This window comes from Crotalus tigris, unplaced genomic scaffold (genome assembly GCF_016545835.1).
Source record: "Crotalus tigris isolate CLP2741 ecotype Arizona unplaced genomic scaffold, ASM1654583v1 scf7180000024472.5447098, whole genome shotgun sequence".
Lineage (NCBI taxonomy): Eukaryota > Metazoa > Chordata > Lepidosauria > Squamata > Viperidae > Crotalus > Crotalus tigris.
The window spans coordinates 895,000-909,301 of NW_024100643.1; the positions used below are offsets into that span (position 1 = coordinate 895,000).

General features: G+C 39.0%; 1 protein-coding gene across 7 annotated transcripts in view; it reads right to left on the minus strand.

Moving 5' to 3' along the window:
- Positions 1-351: 351 nt before the first annotated feature.
- The window catches only part of ARHGAP23 (Rho GTPase activating protein 23), a 236,373-nt gene continuing 222,422 nt past the window's right edge, over positions 352-14,302 (minus strand). For 5 of the 7 annotated variants that reach the window (XM_039333128.1, XM_039333127.1, XM_039333126.1 and 2 more), the window contains 2 exons: positions 11,157-11,188; positions 352-7,394 (listed from right to left, as the gene is read on the minus strand). In XM_039333128.1, coding sequence (XP_039189062.1) covers positions 6,216-7,394; positions 11,157-11,188 — 1,211 coding nt within the window. In that variant the 3' untranslated portion in view covers positions 352-6,215. The remainder of the gene's footprint in view (positions 7,395-11,156; positions 11,189-14,302) is intronic. The other 2 variants (XM_039333129.1, XM_039333130.1) reach the window with 2 other exon arrangements.

The following is a 14,302-nucleotide window of genomic DNA, read 5'->3' on the forward strand; positions in this document are numbered from 1 at the left end:
CTTTATTGATGTTTGATAAACCCTCTGAAGCTACAAGAAGAGAGTTCCCATGATTATGTACAGTTTCAGTGCCTGATATAATTCACTAATGCTTCATATACGTGCAGGAAAAATATCAACTGTGTAATGTGTGGGAGCTGCATAATTTAACATAGTAGGGATCTCACAGTATGTTTATTTTTTTTAATGTATTACAGTGGAGTGTGAAGAGAACTTTCTTTTGTTAAACTTCTGCTTATGGATAATTGGTAATTGATGCAAATAAATCACATCTAATAGCATACCTTCAACACTATTAATCCATAGTGTGTTTTACTAGCTAGAGCTTATGCTTTAAATAAGTAAGCAAACTTGTTTTCTGAATAAGACAGTTTATTTCCAATATATATATAATTGTAATTTTGGAGCTATGTTTAAAGCAGAATTGTTTTGTTTGACCATATATATTATACAACATAAAGATGAAAAGAGGGACAAACCATGCAAGAAAGTTTTGTTTTTTTCTAAAAAAAAAAAAAAAACCCAAAATATCTGCTGTTGTATAACTTGCATTTTAAAAAGGAAAAAAAAAAAGTCTTGGGCTTCCCCCACTCCCCTTAAAAATCCTTATAAACTCTTTATCATATGTTACACACATAAAAGCTATTTACAAAATAAATGTGAAAAAGGTGAAAAATAAAACTTTACAGCACATAGTTGCATAAAAAGATAAGGACAATGTATTACAGTACAGCCAACTACTTAATTTTGTTCAGTTTTAAATTCCACACCTGCACACATCTACATGCTCCTTTCCAAGGTTTCAGTCCAAAACTGAATTGTGGTAAGACAGATACTTAGAACACATGGAAGATAGAGCAAAGGAGAGACACATTTTCTGCTTCTTTAAATACAGCACAAACTGAAATTGTAGTTTGGGTTCCTTGTGGTTTAGCTTCTTTTTATGTTCCCAATAGCACAGAGTTTAAGTCCTTTACATCCCACTAGGGATTGAGTTTCAAAGTCACAAACAGGCCAACACTAGAAGATAGATGGGGCTTTTTATAAGGAGACATACAATTACCTAAATCCTAGATAAGCTTTCAAGTTTCAATGTTCTTCAAGCAGAAGTAATAATGGAGTCATATGAACAATTAAAATTTGAATTTAAGATTGTTTACCTCAAAAAATATTTTAATATATTTTATACATTTATTGACCACCTCTTAAGCTAACACTCCAACCACCAGTCACTGAAGAGCCTGTAACAAATAAGGAAAGAAGTCCTCTCATGAAAGGCACACATAGACAACTTGGGACCATCTCCCTCAGAACAAAAAAAAAATATATGAAACATGTATGCTTGTAATAAGGGCTTGAAGAGAAGTCAACATGGCAACTACGAGCAGATGACCATAGCTCTGTCCTTTTTTTTCATATGTTGCACACCAGATGCATATAGAAAACAGCTGCCATCTGACAGCACCAAGGAGGCACTTCTGTAATACTTTAACTCCACATTGAAATTTTTGAAGTATAAAACACCACTTTAGCTTGCAGTCCAACTCTACTTCACATGGAACTGGGTAGTCTCAATCTGATGGATTTTGTCTGGAAGGGAGAATCCAGTTGTGAGCAAAAGGGATGCTTTTTCACACCTAGATGGGCAGTGAGACAATGAACCCTTAAGAATGATTGCAAAATGTGTTTTTAAAAAATTCACACAGACAGACACTGAGTCATTACTGATAAATAACAAACCCAGAAGATAATCAAGAGTATCCACCAGCAGGGATTGTTCAAAAAATCAAGATCGTATGAGGGAAATGTCGTACCTGCCTCTTTTTCATCATGTGACACACAGCTTCAATTGTACAATCACACAAACCATCTTGACTTTTTGACATCCCCCTATGACTCCTCTGGTTACAATATGCTGCAAGTTTTTAAGGGGTGAGTGGGCTGAGGCCATACAAAGCACCAGTCACTTGCCTACCTCTTCCCAAGAGTGAAGCTCTACTCTTACAGCAGTGTTTCTCAACCTTGACAATTTTAAGGCATGTGGACTTCAACTCCCAGAATTCCATAGCCAGCAATGCTGGCTATGGAATTCTGGGAGTTGCAGTCCACATGCCTTAAAATTGTCAAGTTTGAGAAACACTGTCTTACAGGCTATTATTGTTAGCATTAGACTGAGACATATATAGGAATGGCATATTGTTAAATATTGAAGTAGGGGAAGAAATACAAAAGACTGCACGGATCAAGAGGCCACAGGTTGTCTTAACTTCATGTGAAATTGTTTTGCATCTCTTTATAATCATTGCAAATTCTATCAGGTAATTTATAAAGATGGTTGTGACAGTTCAATAAGAATGCTTCAAATGTTTAAAAGTTCAGTACAGATGCTACAGTGTATTTTAAAATTGTTTTGCCTGTTCAATTACCAAGTCACAAAACTAGCTAAATCAAGGGGTGCTTCCAGACAATACTCCTGATCCACTCATTTCGCAATGAAAATGAAAACAGGTTTGAGAGGCCTGTTCTGTTCTTGGTTAGGATGTTACAGAATGAGTACTATCTTTGTCTTTGCAACTGTACACACAAATGAAGAATCAGTAACCAATAGAATCTTGTCCGTGCTGTCTATATAGGACCTCATTTTTACACCAAAACATAAATTGTTTCTCTCCCCCCCCCCTTAAAGATAAAATACTTGGAATAATTATCAAGCTGGCAAGCTCCCATTCATTGTCATTCTGTTTTGGCCCCACTGCTGCATCTGTGGTGACACTTACTTCCTGAAAATGTAACATTGCAACCAACTCTGCAGGGACGATAAGATGACATTAGGTCAAAGTATGACATTTAGTGCCTAGTGTTCTTGTGAATTGATGCTGGCAGAGAGGAACCATCAACTTTAATACACATTATTCTTAAAAAGTCCAGATACAAAGCATTTTTTCATGATGACATCTGCACAAAAAATGTACCTACAGCTAACCCTTCCTACAAAAAATAGCCATCTGTCATTAAACCACAGACATCGTAGAATGAGCTAGCCAGACTATAGTGAAAAATGTATTACACCATGTCTATAACCAGTGTGGCATATCAATTTAAGTGCTGCATTTAATATTAGCAAGACCAGCATTGAAATCCTTTTACCAAAGAGATCCTGTCCCTTGCCTGTTCTTGTTGTATATTAGTTTGACATTATACACAACAAGAACAGGCAAGGGACAAGATCTCCTTGATTAAGGATAGATTTCAATGCTGGTCTTGCTAATATTAAATGCAGCACTTAAACTGGTGTGCCATACTAATATATTCATTGATTTTTTAAGCCTGGATGTATTAAGGAAGCCTTGATCAATTCAATGAATGAAGGAAGCAGTGAAAGTATCATTTGAAGTACAGCACACGGTCTCAATGCTGTTTCCTGCTGAAGAAAAAGGCTGGAAAGGAAATCTGACATGAACTACAGTCTGACTATCCAACCTATTATATAGGAGGTTCATAAGATGATAGTTTGAGGCAGGGATGGGATGTGTTGAGGCCTTGAGTCATCAGAAGGTAATAATAAAAATTTAAGATATAAGTCTTATATTTGGTGTTACAACAGGAATGTAATACTTGGAATATGGTACATAAACAAAACAACACAACCTGTAATAAGACAGTTATTTCCATGAAAATGATATTTTCTTTTCATTCAGTGATAATGATTTTGGAATGTATCTGCAAATACTGAAATTTAAGAGAAATTTGCCATTTTTTCTATTATTATTTTTTGCAAGGAGGAGAAAGTACTTTTGATGTAGACTATGCTATACACAGCAGTTTGCTCTGCAATACCCACTGAATTTCAAGAATATCAAGATTTTGATTTGGGTTCCCACAAAACTGCCTTTTTCATTTTCTTTTTCAGTTAAAATATAAGCAAGTATTAAAAGAGTCTTGATAGGAAAGTGGAAAAAGTTATTTCACAGCAACCTTTTTTTTCTTAAGGGTTATGCAACTATTTCCAAAGGGGTAACAATTTTATTTTGAGGCACAAGGGGTGAAGTATTAACTATTACACACCAAAACATGTATCTTAAAAGATCATCTCTCATATTTATTCATCACAAAAGTACTTCCTGCTTTTATGACCAAATAAAATTCTACAGAGACATAAGGCATGGGAATCATTTATATCCACAAGATAGAAACAAATGTAAGTCTCTCATTTTGAAGGAATAGCAAAATGGAAACCCTACTTGATCTGCAACATGTAATAAAATGGCTCCTTGGTTTACTTCCATGTAGTATATTGAGAAAACTAAGAGAAAGACATTGTTGAAAATAAATGTAGCACCATGAAAAATCAAATATTGCTCTTTTGTGAGAGACAGTGAGTTGTGGAAGATACCAGTAAAGCAGAAGATGGCACGGACTTGACATCAGCCCTTCATCATAACAGGCTTGAATGGAATCATGTCAACTTACGCTTTGGAAATCCTAAAAGAAATTTTTAAAAAATCACTGAGACTGCTTTTTGGCACTTCTGCACAGGGCCCTGGTGTATTTGTCCGCTATTTCTTCTTGCTCTTTTCCCAAACCCCAAAATCACATAGCGCCTGTACTCATTCTTTCCCCACTAAACACAGGCAGTTACATGGAAAAGCATTGTTAACTAAAACATAGTACACATATGCCACCTTAGCAGGTGATTCACTCCACACAATTATCATTTGCATAAACTAATTTTCTCCCTAAAATACTGCCTTCATGAATTCTGCATATAGTATTGTGTTATTGGGTGTTAATCACATCCTGTTTCCCCTGGACTGTACTATCCGTTATGAGAGGATAGGAGCAGAGAGTGCTATTCAAATGGGGATACTGTCACAGCCTGAAAGGAAAAATCAATCTGGAAAAAGTTTGCATCCGTAGCTAAGACTTACAGGAAAATCTTAGATCAGCCAAGCAAAAATTGGACTATATTCTTAAAGGCACACTGAGTTGTACCATTTAGTTCTGTATCATTTAGAATTCATATCATCAGTTTATACATATATATCATGTTAATCTTGCAACAAAACCAAAGCATTTTGAGATGCTATTAAATACCAGCAGATTTACTGCAGCCAAAGCTTTCAAAGCCAAAGCTGCAATATATCAGATAGTCTGATGTTATAGATCTTTTTGTGACTTTTGGGAATTAGAAATGACATCACTTTAGTAGGAGGAGGAGAACAGCAGTGCCCTTTAAATTTGACAGATTATGCACCTTTTGGGGACCATTATAGCTCTGCAGTTTTCACATGAAACAGTCTCAAGTGCACGCTGAGACTATACCATACATAATCCTGAGTTTGTTTATATCTACAAAATTTTGATGCATGTGCTAGAAGTCAAGATGATACAGCCCTCCCTGAAGGAACCTGACAAAGGCCAAGGCATGATAGATGGAAGATTTGGGAATTTGCTTTTCTAGAGGAAAGGTAGAAAAGGAGTAATGGGTATTTTTAGGGGAACATTCAAAACCTCCCAACATCATCAACTGCCACTTAGATAACAGTGAGAGGAACTTTGAATAGAGAGGAATCCATCATGTACATGTGAACCCACAGCAGAGATTAAATGGAAGTGGGCTCAATTCATGAATATTTCTGATCTGATTTGCCCAGTTCCAAGCCCTCTTTCAGATAAATACAGAAAAGAAGTACCATGGACTGGTGAAAATTAGGAGATAGTTAAGAGATAATTAACTGGAGGAATTCTAAAAACATCCCTTAATTGCAGACCTAGTATTTTAAATCAGGGATGAAGCTACTTATCCTATCCACTGGATAATTCTGGTCAATTCCAAATCAAGATCTTTCTATGGGCTGAATGAGTGACCCTCCTTATATCAGACCTACCTCAGCTTTTTGTTTTGTTTTTGACTGCCATCCTGGAGATAAGGAAAGATGAGAATAAATAAATTCATAAATCACAAAACCTTGGTGTGATTAAATTAATATCAGGGGGAATTAGAAAGCAAAGCTAGGTATGGAGTAGGTAGGAGGAGAGTCTCATGCTCCACGGCAGATCGAGGTATCAAAAAAGACAAAGTAAGGCCAGTACTAGGAACTTTCAAGTGTGACTGCACCTATGAGCACCCTCCTCCATTCTAAGACAAGGTTATTACTATGGGCAAACCAAGTTTTCCTTTCATCCATTCTACAAGAGCTTCAACGAAAGGCTATCTAAAGACATTGGTGGAAACGTAAAGAGGCTGTACGTCGGGGAGCTGAACGCCCCTCAGAGCTGCCTTTACGATGCTGTGGCTCACTCTGCTGGTTAAGAACTGCCATGTTCCCTGGTGTGATTGAGGAAGACCGAGCTTTGGTTGACTCTAGGCTGCTAAGCCCAGAGTCTTTGTTGTCCCTTAGCGCACCTCTATTCGAGGAGTCTAGTGGACCAGCCTCAGTAGTCCCCAATACATGTTGTTCCTTCCACTCATAATTGAGGTCTTTGAGACCACCAGGGACCACCACAGTATGGCGCCGCCAACTGTTCTTCTTGCGCCGTGTCTCAGGTGAGTGTGGCTTTCGCAGGCGCACTGCCAGCATGTCATCTGCAGAGCCACGGAGGCGGAGTCGAAGTTGTTCTGTGAGGGAAAGCCGGGTATGGACCTCAGGGGCACCCACAGGCTGTAGGGACTCTTGACTACCTGGGGAGCTGGAACTTGGGACATCAGTGCTACCCTTGGAAGATGACTCACTATTGTGTCGGGGCCGCAAAAGCTTGCGCCGGGCCAGAGTGTCACACTGCATGAGGTGATGGGAACTAAAGGAGGTTCGGTTGTGTGATATCTTTTCAGATGCAGCAGCCCCCCCTTCCTCCACTATTGCCACACCAGCTCCTTTGGGAAGCATCCCAGGCTGCTTTGGCACAAAGCTATTCTCAGTATCTGTCTCCACATGGCTAAATTCACTCCGTTCATCATCTGCCTCCTCCCCACGGCTCTCTGCTACTGACTGCACCTCAGAGCATAGGCTGCGATCAATGGTAGATAGGGTGGAATAACCTGATACAATTGAGCGGGCATCCAGGGCCAACTCTGGGCTTCCTCGGGGTGCCACTTTTCTTTCTACTTGCTCTGCTTCTAGTTTTGCCTGGCTTTGGAAGACATCCTGCACATCAGGAACTGGAGCTCTGCTGCTGCTCTCAAATCTTTCAGCCTCTCTTTCTTCCTCCTGAGCCACTTCTTTCTCCTCCTCCTCCTCTCTCTTGACAGCTGACTCATGCTCAGAATCATCATCTGTGCTGCTCCCAAAACGCTTGGCCTCTCTCCGCTTCTTCCTCTTGCGGTTGACAGCTGAGATGAAGGAGATGGCAAGCATCTCTTTATGGTAGTGCTCTTTCCGTGAGCCACATGAAACCTGGAGCAAAAGGAAAACACAGTATTTTAGAGGGGCTAAAGAGCAGATACCAGAAAAATATCCAGTGACATTGCCTATGAGATGGGTTGCCCTGGATAGTAATGTCTTACCCCACAGAATCCTTAACATATATTAGCAATATAGATTAGCAATCGCATCAGCATATTTTGTTTTTCCCAGTTTTGGAAAACATATTTGTAGCTAGAGCAGTTAGATTTTAGGATCCCCCAAATGCACTAAAAGATCTGCAGATATTCTCCCTAAAGAGTGGTAGCGAACCTATGGCACGGGTGCCACAGGCGGCACTCAAGAGCCCTCTTTGTGGGCAGACGGGCTGTCACCCCAGTCCTAGGCCTTCAGCTGGGTTTTATAAAACCTTTTCGCTTTAGACCTCCACCACCGTGGACAAAAAAAAAAAGGTTCAATCAATCAGTCAATTTCAACTTTTTGCGGGGAAAAAAAAGATCTTGCAAAGTTGGAATTGATTGATTGAACTCTTTAGTCCCACCCAGTCTGCTGTTACCACCACAGCCATGCCCACCCAATGGGCCACACCCACCCAATGGGCCACACCCACCTGGCACCCAATGATGCATAAGTGGGTTTTAGGTTGCAGTTTGGGCACTCAGTCTCTAAAACATTCGCCATCACTGACCTAAAGGTTCTCAGAGATTCTTTCTGTCCAACTTTTTTCTTCTTTTTAATTAAATGCACTATGTACACTATGGAACTAATTTCCAGCTTCCAGTCCTTTTGGGGGGGGGCTACAATGTTTTGGAACAGTGTATTCATTGCTCTATATTTGTAGAAAACCAACCAGAAAAGGTAGAAAAAAGAAAAGACGCATGGGAGAAGATGTGGAATAATCTTATACTTAGTTTAAGGCAAGAAAGAAAAGGATAAGTTGTGTCTGTATACTGGAGTACAACTCAGTTGCCTGCAAGCTGCTGAGAAGTACATTAGATGAACTTTTTGCTAGCCAGCTAACTAAGGTATATAGGAAGCACATCACAATAGTAATGGGGGACTTTAACTACCCTGACATCAACTGGGAGACAAACTCTGCACCAAGTGGAAAATCAAACAGGTTCCTGGCAAACCTAGCAGACAACTTTGTCTCCCAAAAAGTAGAGAAGGGAACTAGGGGATTAGCCTTTTTGGATCTAATTCTCACTAACAGAGATGAAATGATAGAAGGTGTTGAAGCCATAGGAACCCTGGGAGGAAGTGATCATGCAAAATTGGAATTTAACATTATGGAACCACAAGCAATAGAACACAGTCAAACTAGAGTCTTGGACTTCAAGAGAGCTAATTTCAATAAATTTAGAGAGGGCTTGGGAAGGATTCCATGGATGAGAATCCTCAAGAGGAAAACAACTCAAGAAGCTTGGGAAATTTTGAAAAATGAGATAACAAAGGCCCAGTCTAGCACAATACCAACAAAGAGGAAAAATAACAGCTCCCAAAAGAAACCAGCATGGCTGCATAAAGAATTCTCTGACAAATTGAAAGATAAAAAGGACAAGTATAGAAAATGGAAAAAGTGGCACATAACTAAGTCAGAATATCAGCAAATAGCCCGAGCCTCCAAAGATGAAGTGAGGAAAGCCAAGGCTCAAAATGAACTAAGGCTTGCGACCAAAGTCAAAAATAACAAAAAAAAAAACTTCTGTCAACATGTAAAAAACAAGAAAAAAGTGAAGGAAATGATTGGTTCATTAGTGGGTGAAAGTAGCAAGAAGGTGACAAGCAACAGGGAGAAAACAGAACTATTTAACTCGTTTTTTGCATCTGTCTTTACACAAAGGGAAAAAACAGATCAACCTATCAAAAATAGTGCCATAAAAAACAGAATAGAAACACAAGTTAAGATAGGCAAGAAAATGGTAAGTGAGCACCTGTGCAGCCTAGACAAGTTCAAATCGCCAGGACCAGATGAATTACACCCCAAGGTTCTCAAGGAACTGACAGATGTGATCTCAGAACCACTGAACCATATTTTTCAAAGATCCTGCAGCACAGGGGAACTACCAGAGGACTGGAAAAGAGCTGATGTAGTTCCCATCTACAAAAAAGGAAAAAAAATGGAGCCAGGAAATTACAGACCTATCAGCCTGACCTCAATACCTGGGTAGATCCTGGAAAAGATAATCAAACAACAAATCAGTGAACACCTAGAGGCAAACAAAGTCATTACTAAAAGCCAACATGGGTTTGTCAAAAATAGATCATGCCAGACAAATCTTATTGCATTCTTTGACCAAGTGACAAAATTAGTGGATCAGAGGAATACTGTGGACATAATTTACTTGGACTTCAGTAAGGCAAGATAGAAAAATGTGGGGTAGACAGCACCACCACCAGATGGATTCGTAGCTGGCTGACCGGCCATACTCAGCGTGTGGTCCTCAATGGAACCGCATCTACACGGAGGGAAGTGTGTAGTGGGGTGCCCCAGGGCTTTGTTCTGGGCCCAGTGCTCTTCAACATCTTCATCAATGATTTGGACGAAGGGATAGATGGGGAACTCATCAAATTTGCAGACGACACCAAGCTGGCAGGAATAGCCAACACTCCAGAAGACAGGCTTAGGATACAGGAGGATCTGGACAGACTTGAACACTGGGCGCTATCTAACAAAATGAAATTCAATGGTGAAAAAAGTAAGGTTCTATATTTAGGCAAGAAAAACCAAATGCACAGCTATAGTATAGGAAGTACCTTGCTCAATAGTAGTAACTGTGAGAGGGACCTCGGAGTCCTAGTGGACAATCACCTAAATATGAGCCAGCAGTATGCTGCAGCTGCCAAAAAGGCCAACACAGTGCTAGGCTGCATTAATAGAGGGATAGAATCAAGATCACATGAAGTGTTAATACCACTTTACAATGCCTTGGTAAGGCCACACTTGGAATACTGCATCCAGTTTTGGTCACCATGATGTAAAAAAGATGTTGAGACTCTAGAAAGGGTACAGAGAAGAGCAACAAAGATAATTGGGGGACTGGAGGCTAAAGCATATAAGGAACGGCTGCTGGAATTGGGTATGTCTAGTTTAATGAAGAGAAGGACGAGAGGGGGACATGATAGCAGTGTTCCAATATCTCAGGGGCTGCCACAAAGAAGAGGGTGTCAAGCTATTTTCCAAAGCGCCTGAAGGCAGGACAAGAAGCAACGGATGGAAACTAAGCAAGGAGAGAAGCAACCCAGAACTAAGGAGAAACTTCTTGACAGTTAGAACAATTAACCAGTGGAACAACCTGCCTCCAGAAGCGGTGAATACTCCAACACTGGAAGTTTTTAAGAAAAGACTGGATAGCCATTTGTCCAAAATGGTATAGGGTTTCCTGCCTGAGCAGGGGGTTGGACTAGATGACCTCCAAGGTCCCTTCCAACTTTACTACTACTACTACTACTACTACTACTACTACTACTACTATTATTATTATTATTGTTGTTGTTATTATTATTATTACTACAAAGCAGCACTCTCTGAAAAGGCCAATCACAGCTGCCGGCAAAGTATCACAACACCAGAAAAACTAGGCCGTGGCCATTTAGGCAACAAAATTATCATGCTTGAGTGTCTACAGGGTTGTTATTTTTTAAAACAATTTAAATCGAGACATGCCAAGTGCCAAAGTAGCACAAACACTTTACCTCTAACGTGGGAAGTCTGAATTTAAGGGCCTTATGTTTAACCAACTTTTCTCATCCCCAACCTCTCTCAAAGGCAAAAATAATCTGAGGGGATCTTACCTTTGATTTCGTTGATCCACTATTAGTTGAATCTGCAGGGATTAATACACAAAAAGAGAAGAGTTAAAGATAGAACTGTGCAAGAATAACAAGTTGAGGGGCTTAATGATTGGAAAGACAAGTGATCCTGAAGAAAATCTATATGATCGCTAAGATTTGATATAATGGCATGCAATCAAAAGATAAACAAGGGCAAATAAGCACTTTGTCCACTGATTTTCCAGTTAAAAAACTAACATGAAAAATGGAGTGAACAGTTGTAAAATATCAAATTCCTATGCTGCTTTCTGCCTCTTCATGGTGCTGGTCACAGAAAATAAATACAGGTATGACAGGGGCCTCACATGCACTAAAACAGGAATCTACATCATGATGTAGGCAAGGATTTATAACCCCAAGTTTTAGATTGGCACAGCTCCCTTTGTTGTTTTAATAATTCAGTCACCAATTACATATTCAGGGCTACAGTATTTTGGGATACCCTGTAGGGGGACACCCCCAATTTGGGAAGTAAACAAAGTACACAAATAGGTATTCCAAAGTCAGTTAATCTTTCATGAAAGCAAATCTTTCTTCTCAGATATTTGATTACTTTTTATTAAATAGTTATGGGAAAGGAAGCTCTCCAAAATGATCAGAAATATACCAGAGAGTGTTCTGAATTTAATCAAGAAATGCATTTCATTTCATTTTTGAAATGCTCAACAAAATGATGCAGTTGTAGATGACCAAACAAAAGAGAAGCAGCCCAGGATAACACTTTCTGCAATGGAAATGATCAATGCATTTGTAAACAGTGACAATGAAATATAGTGTAGAAAGCACAAACAATGAGTATCAGTGGGAGACCTATCACCAGTCATCATTACCAATCTCCTGTAGGAACCTAAACAATGGAAGCCTCAAATTAGCTATAAAGGAATATATATATATATATATATATATATATATATATATATATATATATATATATATATATACACACATGATTTATATACGTATTTGCATACACATATGCATTCACTCAGAAACAGGCACACAACTCATTCTATTAAAAGTGTCAATATTTCATCTCGAAGAGCAACACTCATGCTGGAGATGCATAATTCCTGACTCAGTTTGGCTGAATTATAAATATAGCCTGAAATATTTAGAGACACTGTAGCACATTTTCCATGGACCTGTGGAGAAGAGCTTAATTATTTCAATTATTTTAATCTCTCATCTCTACCACTTTCCCCAAAGAGATGGAGGAAGAGGAGAAAGAGGAGGAGAAACCGATATAACTTCCAAAGGAGATTGTGAGATTAGAGATATTAATTACTTAGCACAATTGAAGTAAGACTTAATGGGGCTAGGTTATAACTCAAAAACTTTTCCAAGGGATAATGCTTAAACCGTTAAAGATACTTCAACTGACACCCTTTCTTTTGGGATTATTGCAATGTGTTGCATGTGAGGTTATTTTTGCAAAGGGTCCAGATATTCACATTGACACTATGGGGCTGTTAACTCAATCTAGAAGTTCTTCACATCACAGCAATACTTTGCTATCCCTTTGTAGTTAACATTCAGGGCTCACTATGGAATCTGTCCTAAATTCCCACAAAACTGAAATATCATGAGATTTTGGTATTCTGATGTGAGATACTAATGTGACATTTTGAATGGTTTCAGAGTTCCCAAGGATATACAAGAAATGTCCTTAGAGATATAGCTGCTTTAGTGTTACCAATGCTCAAGTCCAAGATTTTTATCTGTACTTTCAGATCACCTTGGAAGGCTCCTCTTTAAATCCCTTGCCAAAAAAGATGTAGCAAATAAGTAGAGGATTCTTTTCAATCATCATCATTATCATCATCATCATCTGTGTGGAGTTTTAGAGTGTGCAGGTTTCATTCATTTATTTATCAGTCAAACTTATTAACCACCCATCTCCCTCACAGAGGGGCACAGAGGGGTTGAGTGAGTTTATATATACAATTTTAATATTGCCTTAAATAATTTCGGAGCATTAATAATACATGCATATATTTACAAAACAATAACCCACAAAGATCAGGCAAATCAAAAGAACAGCAAGCATTATAATAGCCTTTTAAGAAGACTTAAGATTATTTTAAGTATTCATATCTTAGGAGGCTCTCTAAGTCTTTGGGGCTAGCTGTCATTGTGCAAATTCTACAGCTTGCATTTCATACAACCATATGCAGATAGGAGAGAGAATTTGAAGAAACTACTTCCTCTGGCAAGTTAAGTTGCTTCAGGGAGCCCTCCTAAAGATAATTATTAATAGACACTGGGAATTGGGAACAGAGTAGCAACTGCCCAATGCCAACATAGTCATACCAGGTAGTCTCCTATGCTGTTCATTTTAACCACTGTCAACAGCCAAGCCAGACAACCAAAGAAAGCAATTAAGGGACAAATGCAAGGTGTGGGGAGGATGGGGAGAAGAAGCTGTCAAACTAAAGTGACATTTAGCCCTTGTCAGAAATAAACAGCCTTGCAATCACCCTATTCTTTGCAGCCTTCAAACCACCATATCATGATAGTGAGCTGCTGAGTATCACTGGCACAATTTCTCATGGTTTTCACAAATCAAAAAATAAGACAGGTATGTTAAGCTCCAATGAGCTTTAAAAAAAAAAATCAAACCACCCTCCCTATAAATGAAAAAGAATTTTAAAATTCTGTTCTGGCCCTTTCAGTGACATTAGTCACTAAATTACCTTTCCCTTACGGTTCTTTCAAAAATCAATTTGAAAAAGGGCTTTTAGGCAACAATAGTGGTTCCTGTCCCAATTGAAGGAACCACAAGAAATGTATAAGAATTAACCATGGTCTTCTCATAAAATAAGCACATCATCAAGCAGGTGGTTTGAATAAACTTTTCTGAACAAGCCTCCCCCACACAAGTACAAACATATATTTGCCACAGCAATGTCAGCAACAATGAAACCAATGGACAAATTAATGGATGTCCCCACAAGGCCTACTCTATTGCAGGTTTGACCGCAACATTCAGGTGGAATTAGTGGCTGGCAATCACAAGAGAGAGAAAAGGCAAAACAATCACACTGACTCAACACCCAGAGCTTAAAGAAGTACTGTCTCTGAAGGAAATGGCATCACACTTTTAGATA